At 38.5% G+C, this 14,717-nt stretch overlaps 1 protein-coding gene across 1 annotated transcript; it reads left to right on the top strand.

Annotated features, from left to right (window-relative positions):
• The first annotated feature begins 1,803 nt into the window (after nt 1-1,803).
• On the top strand, nt 1,804-12,259 carry Ms4a5 (membrane spanning 4-domains A5). Its single transcript, XM_004667692.1, has 5 exons — nt 1,804-1,956; nt 7,400-7,528; nt 8,917-8,973; nt 9,343-9,495; nt 12,155-12,259. The coding sequence occupies exons 1-5, from the start codon at nt 1,804-1,806 to the stop codon at nt 12,257-12,259; spliced, it is 597 nt and encodes a 198-aa protein (XP_004667749.1).
• Nucleotides 12,260-14,717: the final 2,458 nt, after the last annotated feature.

The following is a 14,717-nucleotide window of genomic DNA, read 5'->3' as shown; positions in this document are numbered from 1 at the left end:
ACCACAGTGGACAATTGGCATGATTCCCAAAAATATTCTATCTACAATATAAGATTTTTTAAAATTGAGATTAGCTACATGCCATCTATAAATGAGGACACTTAGGAAAAGACACATAGAAAAATTAAGTAAAAACTTCTAGACCAAAAGTGTATTATTTTTAATGTTCTTACAAATAAACTCACAGATATACATTAAACTGATAAAGAGTCAACCTAGGTGAATTTTTGAAATAAATCAAGATAAAACATTTGCCCACAATGATTAGAATGGTAATAATATGAGAAATAATACTTACTGATATTATATTTATTATTACTAAAGTTTATTTAACATAGCTATAGACCAAATACTTTGTAGTTCACTCAAAATAATCTTAATAAAATAATCATTATTATATATGAGAAATGCCATGTTGCCTTAAATAAGTAGGTTAGTATGAATATGTGGATTAATAGATGATTCAACCTAACTGCTATTGCTGGTAAATAAAAGGTTGGAATTAATTAACTAGGTTTTCGTGTTCCAGAGATTGAGTCTTACAGTACATCATGAGAAGCAGCTCAGATAAATTAAAACCTAATAAGTAATTTCTCCTTCACTAGCCTAAATGTTATGAGGTTGCTGTTATACACAGAGGCGGGGAGTAGAGAGAGTGAGAAATGTCTACAGCAAGCTACAGCACCAGTGATGAAGGTGACGTGGTGCACATGCATACTGTCTTATCAGACTAGCATGGTGAGGTATATTGGAATAAAATTTGCTTAAACCAAGGAAAACAAATCAAACACCAAATGATTTTCATTATGGATGATCATCATTAAGATTCTATGTTCATGGAAAGGTGAATTTGAGAAGAGTGTATTCAGAAAATTAACTGTAGTGGATAGAAGGTCTTTTAAATCATCCTAACCGGGAAGTGGTAGAAAGATGATCCCAATAGAAAATGAAATTAAAGATAATCTAAGGTCAACAATAACTAACAGAGCATGACCAAAAAAAAGACACAAATTATTCTTTTTATACTTTATCCCCTATACTTACCACTGGAGTGCAGATCATCCCATGAAAACATGGAATCTATCTGAATTATCTACACAATTTTCTTAGGCCAACAGGGCAGTAGCAAATGAGTCATAAAGCTTTGAAAAGCATTTGCGAAATGGGTGACTAAAGCCATCCTCACCCATCTAACTCTAGGGACTCGACCAGTTGGCCACAAATGCAGGAGAAAACCTAATGGGGTGAGTAAGGCAGGAATATACCAGAGGCATCAGCCAGGACACGCTGATAAAAAAAAATCATCCTTTGAAGATGCTATGTTTAGGAGCTGCTGTTACATAGGTAAAGCTATCAAAATCATATGGCAGGAAAAAATAACAGTGATATAAATGCTATGTATGCTTGAAAAAAATAGTTAACATGTTCTAACACCTGTTTTGCTTGACCTGTCTTAAAATGGAAAACTTGGGCATTAAAGGTTTTTATAGGCATCTAGCCCAATCTGGCTAATGTACAGATGATGAAGTGGGGGACAAGACTTGCCCACGGTGTGTTCTTAACCAGCCCAAGATCCTAGTCAAGTTCTCTGATCTATTCCATATACATGGGAACTTTCTGAGCCTCAGGATTTTGACCAGTCCTGAGATTCTAGGACTCTGTGACACTATGGTTCTATAATTCTAAGCCAAAGCACAACAGTGACAGTGCTCCAGACAGCCCTGGTACAGGAAATGAACATGGTATAGACTGGAGTACCAACTCCATCATTTTCTTCCACTCAAAAAGACCAACTATACCATCATGAATTCAAATGCTAGGCATAGTCCTGTGTTTCTTATATTTCCTCCAGAGGTCGCTGTTCCAGATTATCAAGCAACAGAATTTACAGCCACAACCTATGGGTCTGAAAGCCCAGTACAGAAATTTCTTGCTACAAAAATGAAGGTCATAGGGGTAAGACTTGCTGTGTAATCCTACTGAGTGGGGAGAGGGGAAGGATAAAGAAAATGAGCTTGTTGAAAATGTTTTGAGATAGGAGCCAACTTCAGATTTTATTTCCACTCAGTTCAGGAAGTGTGTACAGTACTTCTGTATCAATACTGTACCAGAATCTGTGAACAGGAAAACACAGATGAAGTCAAGTTCCTGGAGTCTTGAAGCCACAGCCTGAAAAATGATTCTCTCTGAGACTTTTCTAGTTAGTCAATTTCAGAGAGAAGAAAGAAAAAGGAAAACCAAGTAGTATTCAGTGGGCCAGATTCTCTATCTTGGCTTATTGCAACATACAGTTGCATATCTTCCCAACCAAAAACAAGGGTTAAGTTTTATTTAAAAAACATTATGCATATATGCTTATATTAATATAAATATAGAGACTTTGAGAATGTTCTCAATACTATAAACACTCATCCATCCATCCATCCAAAAACTCATTCAGCCCATAAATACTAATTTTCTTTTATTTACTGATCCTTTTAGGGAAATGTGGGAGCTCAGGCTTGGTTGAGGTTGTAATGTTGCCCATACCTTTGAAAAAAATTATTCCTTCATTTCTTAGCCTCTAAAAATCAAAAACAGAAAGGAATCTTTTTTTCAGAGGAAAAAAATACATAAATAGAGAAAGATCACTGTAGGACATGGGGAAGAGGAGCGCAATTCTAAGCTAGGTTAGCAGCTACCAAAATAATTAGAGACCATACCTGAGCTAAATAATTGAACAAACAGATATGAAACTAAGTGCAAGAAACTGTGTTAGCTATTATGAGAGTTACAGAAATGAATACAACCTAGCTTTTCTCATTGTAGAGGATGAATTTTTAGTTTAGCTGTCATAATAATAAAAATTCTCAAAATTACATTTCAGTGGAACATCCAATAAAAAACATAAATGATGGAAATGATAGTGGGAGATTTAGAGATAGAACAATTACTTCCAGGAGCAGTTCCTTCCACCTAAAATAGATGAAACTACTTCATAATAAATTGGGTACCTAATCTGGACTCAGAAATGGTAGAACTTCAACCAGTGGAGATGAAAGAAGAGGGAGGCAGATTAGATGGAGAGAGCATGGTAAACCAATGTACATGGTAGTGAATGTGGGGAATGGCAAAGGAGAGCTGGGAGAGGCCAGTCTAAGCTTTAAGTATTTAAAAGGAATAAAACATTACAAAGATCAACCATGTGGATAAATAAGCCATAGTATATCTACACAATAGTATTATTCTGTGGTTTAAAAAATGAGCTATCAAGCGAAGAAGAGATTAGAGGAATGTTACATGCATATTGTTATTGCATTATTAGTAGAAAGAAGCAAATTTTGGAAGTCTACATATAATTTATATTTTATAACTTTAGCTATAGGATGTTCTAGAAATAACAATTTATGGAGACAAGTGGTTGCCAGAGAATCTAAGGGATAGAGGGAAGGAGGAATAGGTAGACATGAAAGAATTTTAAGGATAGTTAAACTGTTCTGTAGAACACCACAGGACTATATCTGTAGACACATATCATCCTGTTTCTGAAACTCACAGAATGTACAACACAGAGTAAAGCTTAATGTAAATGTTGGTAAAGTGCTAGTGCTTTTTACCAGTTGTAATAAATGTACTGTAATGATGTGAAATATTGATGTGGAGAGGCTAAGTTAGAGGAGAGGCATGTATGAACCCATGCTGGGGAAGAAGACAAGGCCCATAGGAACTCACTATGGGCATAGAGGAGCTCACTATTTTATTTAGCTTTATGGAGAACATAAAAATTATCTCTTAAAAGTCTATGCATTTCAATAAAATGCTAAGTATAGTAAATGCTACGTATATTTACCACAGTCAAAACTATAAAAAGTATTTTGAACTACTTCAACAAAAATAACTAAGCAAATAACTTGGAGGTCTTGTTCCAGGAATGAGATACCCTTCCTACAGTTTTGTGATGCCTATGATTAGTTTTAAACCTATAAAATTATTTGAACTATTAAGGAACTTTATAAAATATATACTAAGTCCCCAGGCTCTATCCCAGAACTACTAAGCCACAATTTTGAAAGGCTAACAAACTAGAAATATGTATTTGTAAAACATTTCTCTGAGTAACCTTTTATTACCACAAGATCTAGGAGCTGATTTTCAAATAATAATAACAGTAATGGGATTATAGATTCTTCTTTGGTGTCTTAGTTTAACTCGGACTCAACATTGGAATCGAGAAGCAGAAAATGAATGTGAAAAGCACAGTTAGGAAAGAACTTAAATAAGAGATGAATGAATATAGATTTCTCACGTGACCAAATTTCTCAGACTGCCATTTCAAGAGCAGCATTTGCCCCTGTAATATTTAGGGCACTGAGATATCAAGGAGAACGCGTCCCCTGTGTGAGCTCATTGGCAAGAAAGGAGAGAAGAGACTTTCTTCTCATTATCCAAGTGATTGTTTGAAACTCAACTGTAGATGGAGAAATATACAAATGAAGGAATATCTCTACTTATACACTAAAATATGAAAGAAACATAAAAGTTTTGAAATAAGTACCCCTACGTTGGCCACAATAGCAAAAATTGGGCTCAAAATTGAAGGTGTGTTATTTTGCATGTAGAGGCAATGGGAGAGTTGTCTACTTTTATGTTCTTGCAAATGAGGGGCACGAGAAGAATAGAAGATGACCTTAAGATTTTTAGCCCAAGAAGATGATGTCAACAGTAGAGACAGAAAAGACAAAGATGAGGCTTATAAGGAAAAAAGTTCATTTTAGGGCATGTTGATTTATAAGGTGTTCATAAGACATTCAAGGGAAGACTTTTGTCAAAATGTGACTCTTAAAACTAAAAAAAAAAATTAAAAAACAGAAAAAACTCACCTACTAAAAGTTGGCATTCCAGTGTGTTAGTTTGATTCACGTGTACCCCATAAACTTATATGTTCTAATGCTAGGGCCACAGCTGGTGCAATTTGGGAATTGGGGCCTCCTGGAGGCAGCGTATTGTTGAGGGAAGGCTTTTCAGTGTGATAGTCACCTTCCCCTTGCCAGTGATTGCCACTTTCCTGCTGCTATTGTCCACCTGGTGTTGGGCAGCTTCTTTGCATGCCACATTTTCTCCTGCTATCATGGAGTTTCCCTTTGACTTTGTAGCAAAAATAAACCCTTTCCTCCAATAAGCTGCTTTTGGCTGGGTGCTTTCAGCCAGCAATGAGAAGGTAACTGCAACAGAACTAGCACTACTGAGAAATGAGGTCATTACTGCTAGAAACCTGACTCTGTGGCTTTGGGCCCTTTGGAGTTGATTTGGGAGAGGAATGTGGGAGAATTTGAAACTTTGGCCTAAGAGATAACTTGCAGTGCTACAAGTACAGTTTTGTGGATTATTCTGGTCCAAGTAGAATGCAGTAAGATCTATGGGCTATGAGGTTTGGCTTATGGGGGTGAGAAAGAGCTGTGTCCATACTGGTCTAGAAGCAGTGTGTGTGACAGGTTGCTGCGCTCTGCCTGCCTGTGTCCTGAGAGCTTGTTCAGGACTGTGTTGAGTAGGAATAGACTGGTATGAGCAGAAGGATATGGCAAAGAAAGAAATGAAAGCTTTGGACCAAAACTACTGTCTGTTCAGCTGCAGTTGTTTGAGAGATTATAACTGTTGACATTGAGCCAGCTGACCTGCACTGGGACAGCAGAAAGAACGGGGACTCTTGAAAGTAAGGGGCCTGAATGCTGAAGAAGTTTTCCTGCTCTTCAAAGTCAGCTTTATTTCCCCCTAAATTAATAAATTGGCAGACCACCTGGTACTATGGAGTACAACAAGTGCAGGAAAGAGAGGGTCAGTGAATTTCCCACACAATTGGGGTTTGTTTTGTTTTGTTTTTCTGGAAATGGCCATGGGCAGTGTGAAGCAGGCTTACTGGATTAACTGCATGGGAGCCCAGTGAAGCCATGATGATGAACAATCAGTTGTGGTGGAGACCCAATGGAGATGCCAGGACTATGGGAGATGGCTGCCAAGGAGAACTGCCAGCACTAGATGGAGTATAGCTTGCAGTATGAGCAGCCCAGCTGGAGGGGCAGAATTGAAACTCCAGAGACTCATCATTGGTTAGGATTATTGGACTTGGAGATTTGTCATTGTTAAAGTTGTTGGATTTAGAGCTACAGAGTTTGATGTTTGACCTGTTTATTTTAAATCTTATATTGGTTCAATCTTACACATCTTACACAGTGTAAATGTTCATTCTGTGCCATTAAGTGGGGTTTTGTGTTTTGTTTTTGCTTTTTTGTATTATGTCTCAATTAAGAGACCTAGGACTAAGGAAATGTTTGAACAGCATTGAGATTGACTTTTAAAATTGGACTGAATGCATTGCATTTTACATCATGGCTGGCTATCAGTTTATGGAGGTCAGAGGCAGAATATAATGACTTGATACAGTTGTTCCCCATAAACTTATGTGTTCTGAATACTAGGTCCCTAGCTTGTGGGAATTTGGGTATTGCAGTTCCTGGAGGCAGTGTATTGTCGGGGGTAGGCTTAGGGTATGTATAGCCAGTTTCCCCTGCTGTTGTTGGCCATCTGATGCTGGCCAGGAGGTGATGTTCAGCTTCTGCTCACACCATGGTTTCCCCTTCATCATAGAGCTTCCCCTCAAGTCCATAAGCCAAAATAAACCCTTTCCTCTTATAAACTGCTTTTGGTTGGGTACTTTCTGCCAGCAATGAGAAGCTTACTGCAACAGCCAGCCAATAAATCACTCAGGCTGAGAAGGCATACTGAGAAGGAAAAAAAGAAGAAGAAGAAGAGGTCATAAACACCTCTGTATACTTGCTTTTTCTTTTGCAATCCTCAACCATCTTTCCTAGCGCTTGTCAACCTCATGCTTTAGTGTGGCATGCATAATGTATGTACATATAAGCATCGTGCCAGGAAAATGAAACACAAGGGGAACGCTGGGCCCATGGATGCAATCGTGCTTCTGCAGGCTCAGAGGACGCATTTCCAGTAGAGTTTTCTCCCTGTCCACTTCTGCCTGAGTAAGTTCTTATGTGTCCCTTTGCCCAGGATAGTTCCATAATTTAAAATTCAGTCTTCTTCAACATTCACAGTTATGCTGGGGGACTTATTTAGACAAATTTCTTGGCCTCCTCTGGAGGTTCTGTTCAGAAAGTACAGAAGAGGCCTGACAGTTTCCATTTCTAGCAACCAGAAGGACTGGATTATCAGGAACCTGTTTAGATGGCTTCCCTGTAGCCAATGGTCAGACAGGGTAACTAAGAAAATGCCTAGGAACATCAGAAAGGGACCTCTACTATCTTCCCCTTACTGTGAAAGAGGATGAACTCTTGAATCCTGTCAACTAAACTGACTTAAATAGAACATGTTCCTTCTTCTCAGCAATGTTTCCTTCGATTTGCAGACAATCCAGATCTTGTTGGGAATTATGAACTTTTCCTTTGGAATTGTTTTCCTTTTCACCTTGGAAAACCCATACCCGAGGTTTCCCTTCATATTTGTTTCAGGATATCCATTCTGGGGATCCATTTTGGTAAGTATGACCCAGCAAGTTCAGTTGAATCCATGACAATCAGGCGGGTGTCCATGAATTAATAGTTATCAAATCTGACTCCATGTATGATTCTACACAAAGTACAAGAACAAAATTAACCTTGCTGCAATTACTTCTACCCCATTAACTCACCAGATTTACCTGTACCCCTGTCTTTGGGTTTTGACATTTCTTTGGAAATATTCCTTTGGGTCTTGTACTTGTTTGTTCATTAGCTCACCCCAAATTAATTGTATTTATAAACCATCTCCACAGATTAAAGCAGTAAGAAGCCAGAGATTAGTGCAATCAGGATCTTTTAATGGGGTTTCCAGTCCAGCAAGAAAGAAAACATGTCAATAGATGGTTTCAAGACAGTATGATAAATAACATCATAGAGTATGATAAATACTTCTGTATGCAGGGACAAATGAACAGTTTAGAGAAGTATAAAGGCTCCTGAGATGTCTTCTGAGTCTCACAGAGACATCTGTTTAATAACACCAAATAATACTTGGTAAACATCAATTTAGCACTGCTTGGTGCCAGAAAATAGTCAGGGTGTAGGGATTCCATAGAAAGGCAGTCCCTGGTCTCAAGGTCTCAGTTGAATAAAGAATCAATTACCATAGAGGTGACAAGTGCTGATGTAAAATACAGAAACTGACTCAGAAAAGAGACACTGTCCAGAGACATTTCCAGCTTAACAATTGTGAAGGATGAGTGGCTATTTAACCAAGTGAAGACGTGGAAATAGGGGATATTGATGTATAAGGCTAGGGATTCTTATTGCCTGCAAAGAGAGCAACAGGATTAAAAGGCTGCAGGTTTAGGAGAGCATTTGCTACTCTGTGAACTGGAAAAGTATAGCTAGCCAAGAAGGGTAGGCTAGAAATTTAAACGTGGGTGGGATATGGGGACTCTTATCAGACAATGATGCTACCACATTTGAACAAGCTCCATGAAAATTTCTTGGATTTTGTTTCAAAATTACCATCATATTAGGTGCAATTCCATTCTGTGTTCTCATCTGCGAGAATACCCTGGCCTGTAATGGCATGGGATCTGATTTCAGTGGGTGTAAACTGATGACAGTGTGAGTCATGACATCAAAGCTGAGTCCTCAATCATGATGAAAGGAACATAGATGGGAAAACTAAAGCCCAGAAAGTTGACAGTTTCTCATATTCAAATCCATAGCTCAGGCTAAAGCAAATTTCCAATCCAGGCTTTTGCCCACTGCTCAGGTATAGACAGCCCTGTGAGGCAGCCCACCCTTCTCACTTTCCTGAGGTTTGAGCTCAAAAGGAAGACAAAGAAATGTGCAGAGGCCTGTCCTGACCTCGGTGGAACACGGTCATCATGAAGATATTTATTCTTTTTGACAGTTCATTAATTCTGGAGCCTTCCTAATTGCATTGAAAAGAAAACTCACAGAAACTCTGGTGAGTCCTATTTTTATCTTATTTTTAAAAAATGTGACTTTGAAATAAATTCATTCTAACTATGGAAAAGAATTTGTGAAATTCATTTTTTAATGAAGCCAGCATAATTCCACAAAGTCTCAAGATCTAAATAGGTCATGATCTATCAGAGCACCAAATGTAGCAGAGCATGGCTACCTGAATGTGTGTCCTTGATCCCACATGCACCTCCCTCCCTGTGATTGAGAGGTAGAAAAGTTACAAAAAGGTTACTGAATTCCCCAATGTGTGGTGGAGGACCTGAAGTGCAAAACTGAGTGCCCCTCACTCTATTTTATCCACAATACAGGGTGTGCCTGAGTCATTATGTTATGTCTGATTCTATTTCAGATGAAACTAAGCCAACTGATGAATTTCCTTAGTGCCCTGGCAGCAACTGGTGGAATCATTCTCCTCGTATTTAGTTTCCTTTTAGATCGAAACTACATTTGTGGCTATTCTCAAAAAAGTAATCCATGTAATGCTGTAACCATTTTATTCCTTGTAAGTATACTGTGTTTTGAAATGCTAATGGTTTAATCCAAAAGATGTATTAGCACCCAATCAGCACCATCCAGATAATGTGGTGCACACATGTTTATATTACACTATTCAAAAGATTCAGTTCATAATAGTTTAGACATTACACCATTGTTCTGTTGTGAAAATTAATAATAATTACATAGCTTCCACATAGAAGATAGAAAATATATACACAAATGAATACAGAAAAAATAAAATGACATGCTAAAAGCAAAACAGAGGCATGGTGGTATGCTCACAGGTCCTAGTACTAGATGTACATTGTGATAATTAATGTTCAATGGTTTTTATTTGATTTTAATATTTAGATTGGATTTGCAATAGAGTATGGTAGATTATAAAGAGACATTTCTGATCTTCCCAAAATACTACTAAAATTAGGCAAAATAATATAAATGTCATCCAAAATGTGATTCCACATGAAAAGGAAAACATACCCAATGACAGGTTGGAAAGATAGCTTAGTGGTTAAGGCATTTGCCTGCAAAGCCAAAGGACCCAGGTTCAATTCCCCAGCACCCATGTTAGCCAGATGCACAAGAAGGCACATGTGTCTGGAGTTCGTTTACAGTGTCTGGATGCTGTGGTATGCCCATTCTGATTCTCTCTCTCTCTTTTTCTCTGTCAAATAAATAAATAAACAAAATATTTTAAAAATATATTTTTTTAAATGCCCAATGAGGAGGGTCACTGAGGAGGGGGGAGGACAGGGAGGAGACTAACAATGGTACCCACATGGTTGAATATACACTATGCACATAACTAAAAAGATACATAAATAAAATAAAATATTACTTTTATGAATAAAAAATAGTCAGGAAGGTATAGAAACTGACTAAAGGGCAATCAGACATAAGTGAGTGGTACAGCACATGCTCAGTTGAGTGAAGCAACAAGCTCAACCCCCAGCACCACCCCCCAAAAGATTAATGAAGAAGATAAGAAAGAGGGAGTCCTAACAGAAGATATTTCATATAGTTGTTAGATATGCTAGGACCACAGAAATAAGAAGAAGGAAGCAGAAAATAGGGAGACTGGTTCTGGTAAAGGTGAATTAGGTTTTTGTTTTGTTTTATTTTTTGTTTTTTGGAGGTACACTCTCGCTCTAGCCCAGCCTGACCTGGAATTCACTATGTAATCGTAGGCTGGCTTTGAACTCACGGCGATCCTCCTACCTCTACCTCCCAAGTGCTGGGATTAAAAGTGTGTGCCACCACACCCAGCAAGAATTAGGTCTTTTGAATCAATCTTGCTCTTAAAAACAAATGTAATGCTACCTTTAAGAAAACAATGAAACAAAAATCTTATCTGGGTGTGGTAGCACACACTTGGGAGGCAGAGGTATAAGAATCACCATGAGTTCGAGGCCACCCTGAGACTACATAGTGAGTTCCAGGTCAGCCTGAGCTAGAGTGAGATCCTACCTCGAAAAACCAAAACAAAACAAAACAAAACTTAAAAGCATTAAAACACTGCAAAGTTTGCTTGAACTGCTAAATTAGTTTTAAATAAAACTTGAAATTTACAAAAGGTTTGAAAAAAAAAATCAAAGCTCCCTAGTCCTCAAGGCCATTTGTCAATGCATGCCCCCTCTGAATTCTGATTATGAGAGCAAGCAGATTTAAAGAGGAAGCAGAGCCAAGGTAAGAAGACTTACAAAAGACCTTGTCCACAGTGGACTGGATACTTACTAGTCTTCTGTATGCTTCAGGTAAGGGTGGTAAGACTCAGAGTCCTGCTCCAAAATAACAGGACAGTCTCAACAAAATGAATACAGAAAAATTACTTGAGAAATTGTAGCAACAAACCAAACCCCTGATTGCTTTCCACTCTCCACCCCTCTCTCTGAAAAGTTTTTCATTTCTCTCACCCAAGAAATACATATGTAGTATCCTAACACGCCTATAGCAAGATGAGAGGCAGAAACAGAAGCTTGAGGCCAACAAGTCTGGCAAACACAGCAATGAACAACAAGAGACCTTGCCTTAAACAAAGCAGAAGGCAAGGACTGACTTCCAAGGTCATTGTCCTCTGACCTCAATGTGCTGCCATAACACACACATGCCAATGCACACAGGTACACACACACACACACACACACACATACACATGTTTAGCTTGTGGATGAGGCATATGTGCTCTTGGTTGCCACAGTCATTTTAAGTCTTTGGCAGAAGAAAAAAACAATTGAAGGTGGTGCTTCCAGCCTGTTTCTATGTCTCTTTTTCTGATTGTTCCTCTTTTTCTGGGCTAGTAGTTTTCTCTTTTATTTCCTTTTCTATTTTTGCTTCTATCATTTTCCTATCTCTTGACCTTCTTCTTTCTCTGACCTTCAACAGACCACTTTTCTGATATAAATTTCTTTGTATTTGATTCATCTATGAAATTATTTCCTAGATATAATTAGAAAATAATTGTATGGTTTCCTCAAAGGAAATAATATGCTATCCCAAGCACAGCTGACATACATTCCATGGTTTTACATTAATTTGACTCCAGAGCATCAGATGTACTCAAGAGATGAGAGATTTTATTACCTGGGTATGGCTACCTCATTAAATCAGAAAAACCATCACTATCCTAATATCATGACTCTTCCATTGTTTTTATTTTGTTACAGGGCATTTTGGTTATGCTGATTGTCTTCAGCATTATTGAGTTATTCATTTCTCTGCCCTACTCAATTTTGGGATGTCACTCTGAAGACTATGAGGAATGCTGTTGAATAGCACTATGCAAATAAAGGTGCATTATAATATTACTTTGAGATCTATGATGCTTGCTTGTAAAGAAAAGCTAAAACACACAGAAGAATTAAGGCTTATCAAAAGGGGCAAGGAGGGCCAGAGTATATTTTGGCTAATGAAGGACATCCTGCTTCTTGGTAATGCCACCCCTCCCCCAACAGAATGATAACCTTGGTGTTATCTTTATTATTCCTTGTGGCACTGCCTCTCTATTAGCACAGATAGAAACCAAAAACCAGGGTCAGGAGTTACCAAGTCATCTGCTTCACTGATTCATGTCAGCCTTCTGATGAGTTCTCTAGGAGACTCCACATAAGGGCTCTAGTTCTATAGGGCAGGACAATGTGTTGAGAGGAAGAACGGTTTGGCCCACAGATTTTACATGAAAGTTAAATGATTGTCAGTGTTATGAACCTACCAACCAGAAAAAAATGATTCTAAAACTAATGAGGGCAAATATTGATAGAGCCAATGTTTCAGGCATCATGCTAAATATTATACCTGTTTCTTATTTAATATCACAAAAATCCTAAGAGATGGGGCAGAGGAGATGGTTCAGCCTACAGTAAAGTGCTTATCTCACAAGCATAAGGACCCAAGTTCAATCTATAGTACCCATGTAAATGCCAGGCACATGCCTATAATCTCAGAGATGGGGGGGCCTCAGCCATCTCTCCAGCCTGTTATTAAACTTTTGACATGGGCAGTGTTTGACATGTAGATGGGTTTGTAGTTTGAATGTTAAATGTCCCCCATAGGCTCATGTGCTTAAACACTCAGTCCCCAGCTGGTGGCATTGTTTGAAAAGGTTAGGGTACCTTGAGGAGATGGGTCCTTATAGAGGCGGTGTATCCCAGGGACGGGATTTGTGGTTTCACAGCAGGCCCGACTTCCTGTTCATTCTCTATTTCCTGACTGTGCCTGCAGTGTGAACATCTGGCCTCCCCCCCCCCCCCCGCCATGCAGTCTCCATCAGGATAGAAAGCATCCCCTCGAACTGTTAGTCTAGCCTTTCCTCATAGTGCCTGTTCTTGCAGATGGCCACAGCAATGAATAAAGTAACAAACACAATAGCATTCACTTAATGCTACCTTCCTGTTAAAGGCGCATTCTTTCAGAATTATAAAGATGTTAAATACCTGAATTTTCCTTACCATTAATTTATAAGTACAACATCAGGATTTTCTAACTGGTAACCAAACTTTATTTTTAGTTAGATGTTTAGCCCAATTCCAGAGAGGCCCCAGATCTCCTTGACTAACTCTCTGAGACAAATATCCTCCAAAGACAGGTAATTCTGGGTATTGGAGCCATGCTGAATGGTGGGTAACATGTCAGCATGTAGCCTCCTAACTCTGGACAGCCTGCTATTGTTCATCTCCATGGCAGAAAGAGCCCAGCAGACCCTTTATGTCTTGTAGCCCTACAGGAAACAGAGAAACCAGAACACCCAACTCTGCCCCCAAAGAAGACCTGAGCAAGGAAAGGACACAAATGATTATCATGTAGAATACCACCCCTAATAGAGACAATGTGTTTCAAAGAGATTGGGGGACAAAATAAAAGAAAACTGTGTATGGAGCAAACACTGACAATAAACATTGGTATACTTTTGTGTAGTCTATAAGAAAGAGCATCTTTTCAAAATTAGCAGTTGTATAACATGAGAATACTTCAAAGAAAAAATGTTAAATGTGTAATCTCAATAAAATGTCCTCAAACATTAAACAAAGACTAAGTGGTCGCTCAAAGATGACACTATGGATAAATCCCAATTGCAGTGGGCATCTTAACACATTCCAGCATTGAGAAGACAATCAGTCTAAGTCAACAATGACAAAGTGGGAGTTTATTCATGTAAAATGAATTCAAATGTATAAAGACCAGCTTGTGCAACAAGAAATTTGGCTTCTCTGGGCCCAACATTTATAAACCCTGACCTTGCTCCCATACACAGTGGATTGAAGGCACATACCTCTAACCCACCCATCATCCTGCATACAAACCACAGGCCTCAGGATCATCTCCAAACCAGATCTGGAAAGCTCCAATTTGGAAGCCATATGTTAGAAAATCAATCCTCAATGCAATAGTGTTAAGAGGTAGGATTTCAGGAATGCATATGTTGTAATGGCCCTGCATCATGAATAGGCAATATTGTCATCATGAAAATAGCTAGTAATTGCAAAAGTGGGCTCCTCACAGATGTGTTCATTCCCCATCACTGCTCATAGAACATGCATTCTCTCTTGCCTGTCTGCCTTCCTAACTGGACTTGGACTTCCTACCCTCCTAAACTGTAGTAAATAAATCTTTGTTCTTTATGCATTATCCAGCCTCAGATATTCTGTATGAAAGCACAAAACAGACTAAGACAGTATGTAATTACGATCCCTGTAACCAACCATTCACTCAGTCCTTTCAACAGATATACCC

This window comes from Jaculus jaculus, chromosome 1, assembly GCF_020740685.1.
Source record: "Jaculus jaculus isolate mJacJac1 chromosome 1, mJacJac1.mat.Y.cur, whole genome shotgun sequence".
NCBI lineage: Eukaryota > Metazoa > Chordata > Mammalia > Rodentia > Dipodidae > Jaculus > Jaculus jaculus.
Note: the sequence above shows the minus strand (reverse complement) of the source record. Positions and strands in the feature narration are given on the sequence as shown.

What these genes read in the sequence shown, in the direction of transcription:
- Ms4a5 (XM_004667692.1), top strand. Translation starts at nt 1,804, where the DNA reads ATGAATTCAAATGCTAGGCATAGTCCTGTGTTTCTTATATTTCCTCCA. An exon ending in CAAAAATGAAGGTCATAGGG is followed by an intron (nt 1,957 to 7,399) that starts GTAAGACTTGCT and finishes TTCGATTTGCAG; the next exon opens with ACAATCCAGATCTTGTTGGG. An exon ending in CTGTAACCATTTTATTCCTT is followed by an intron (nt 9,496 to 12,154) that starts GTAAGTATACTG and finishes ATTTTGTTACAG; the next exon opens with GGCATTTTGGTTATGCTGAT.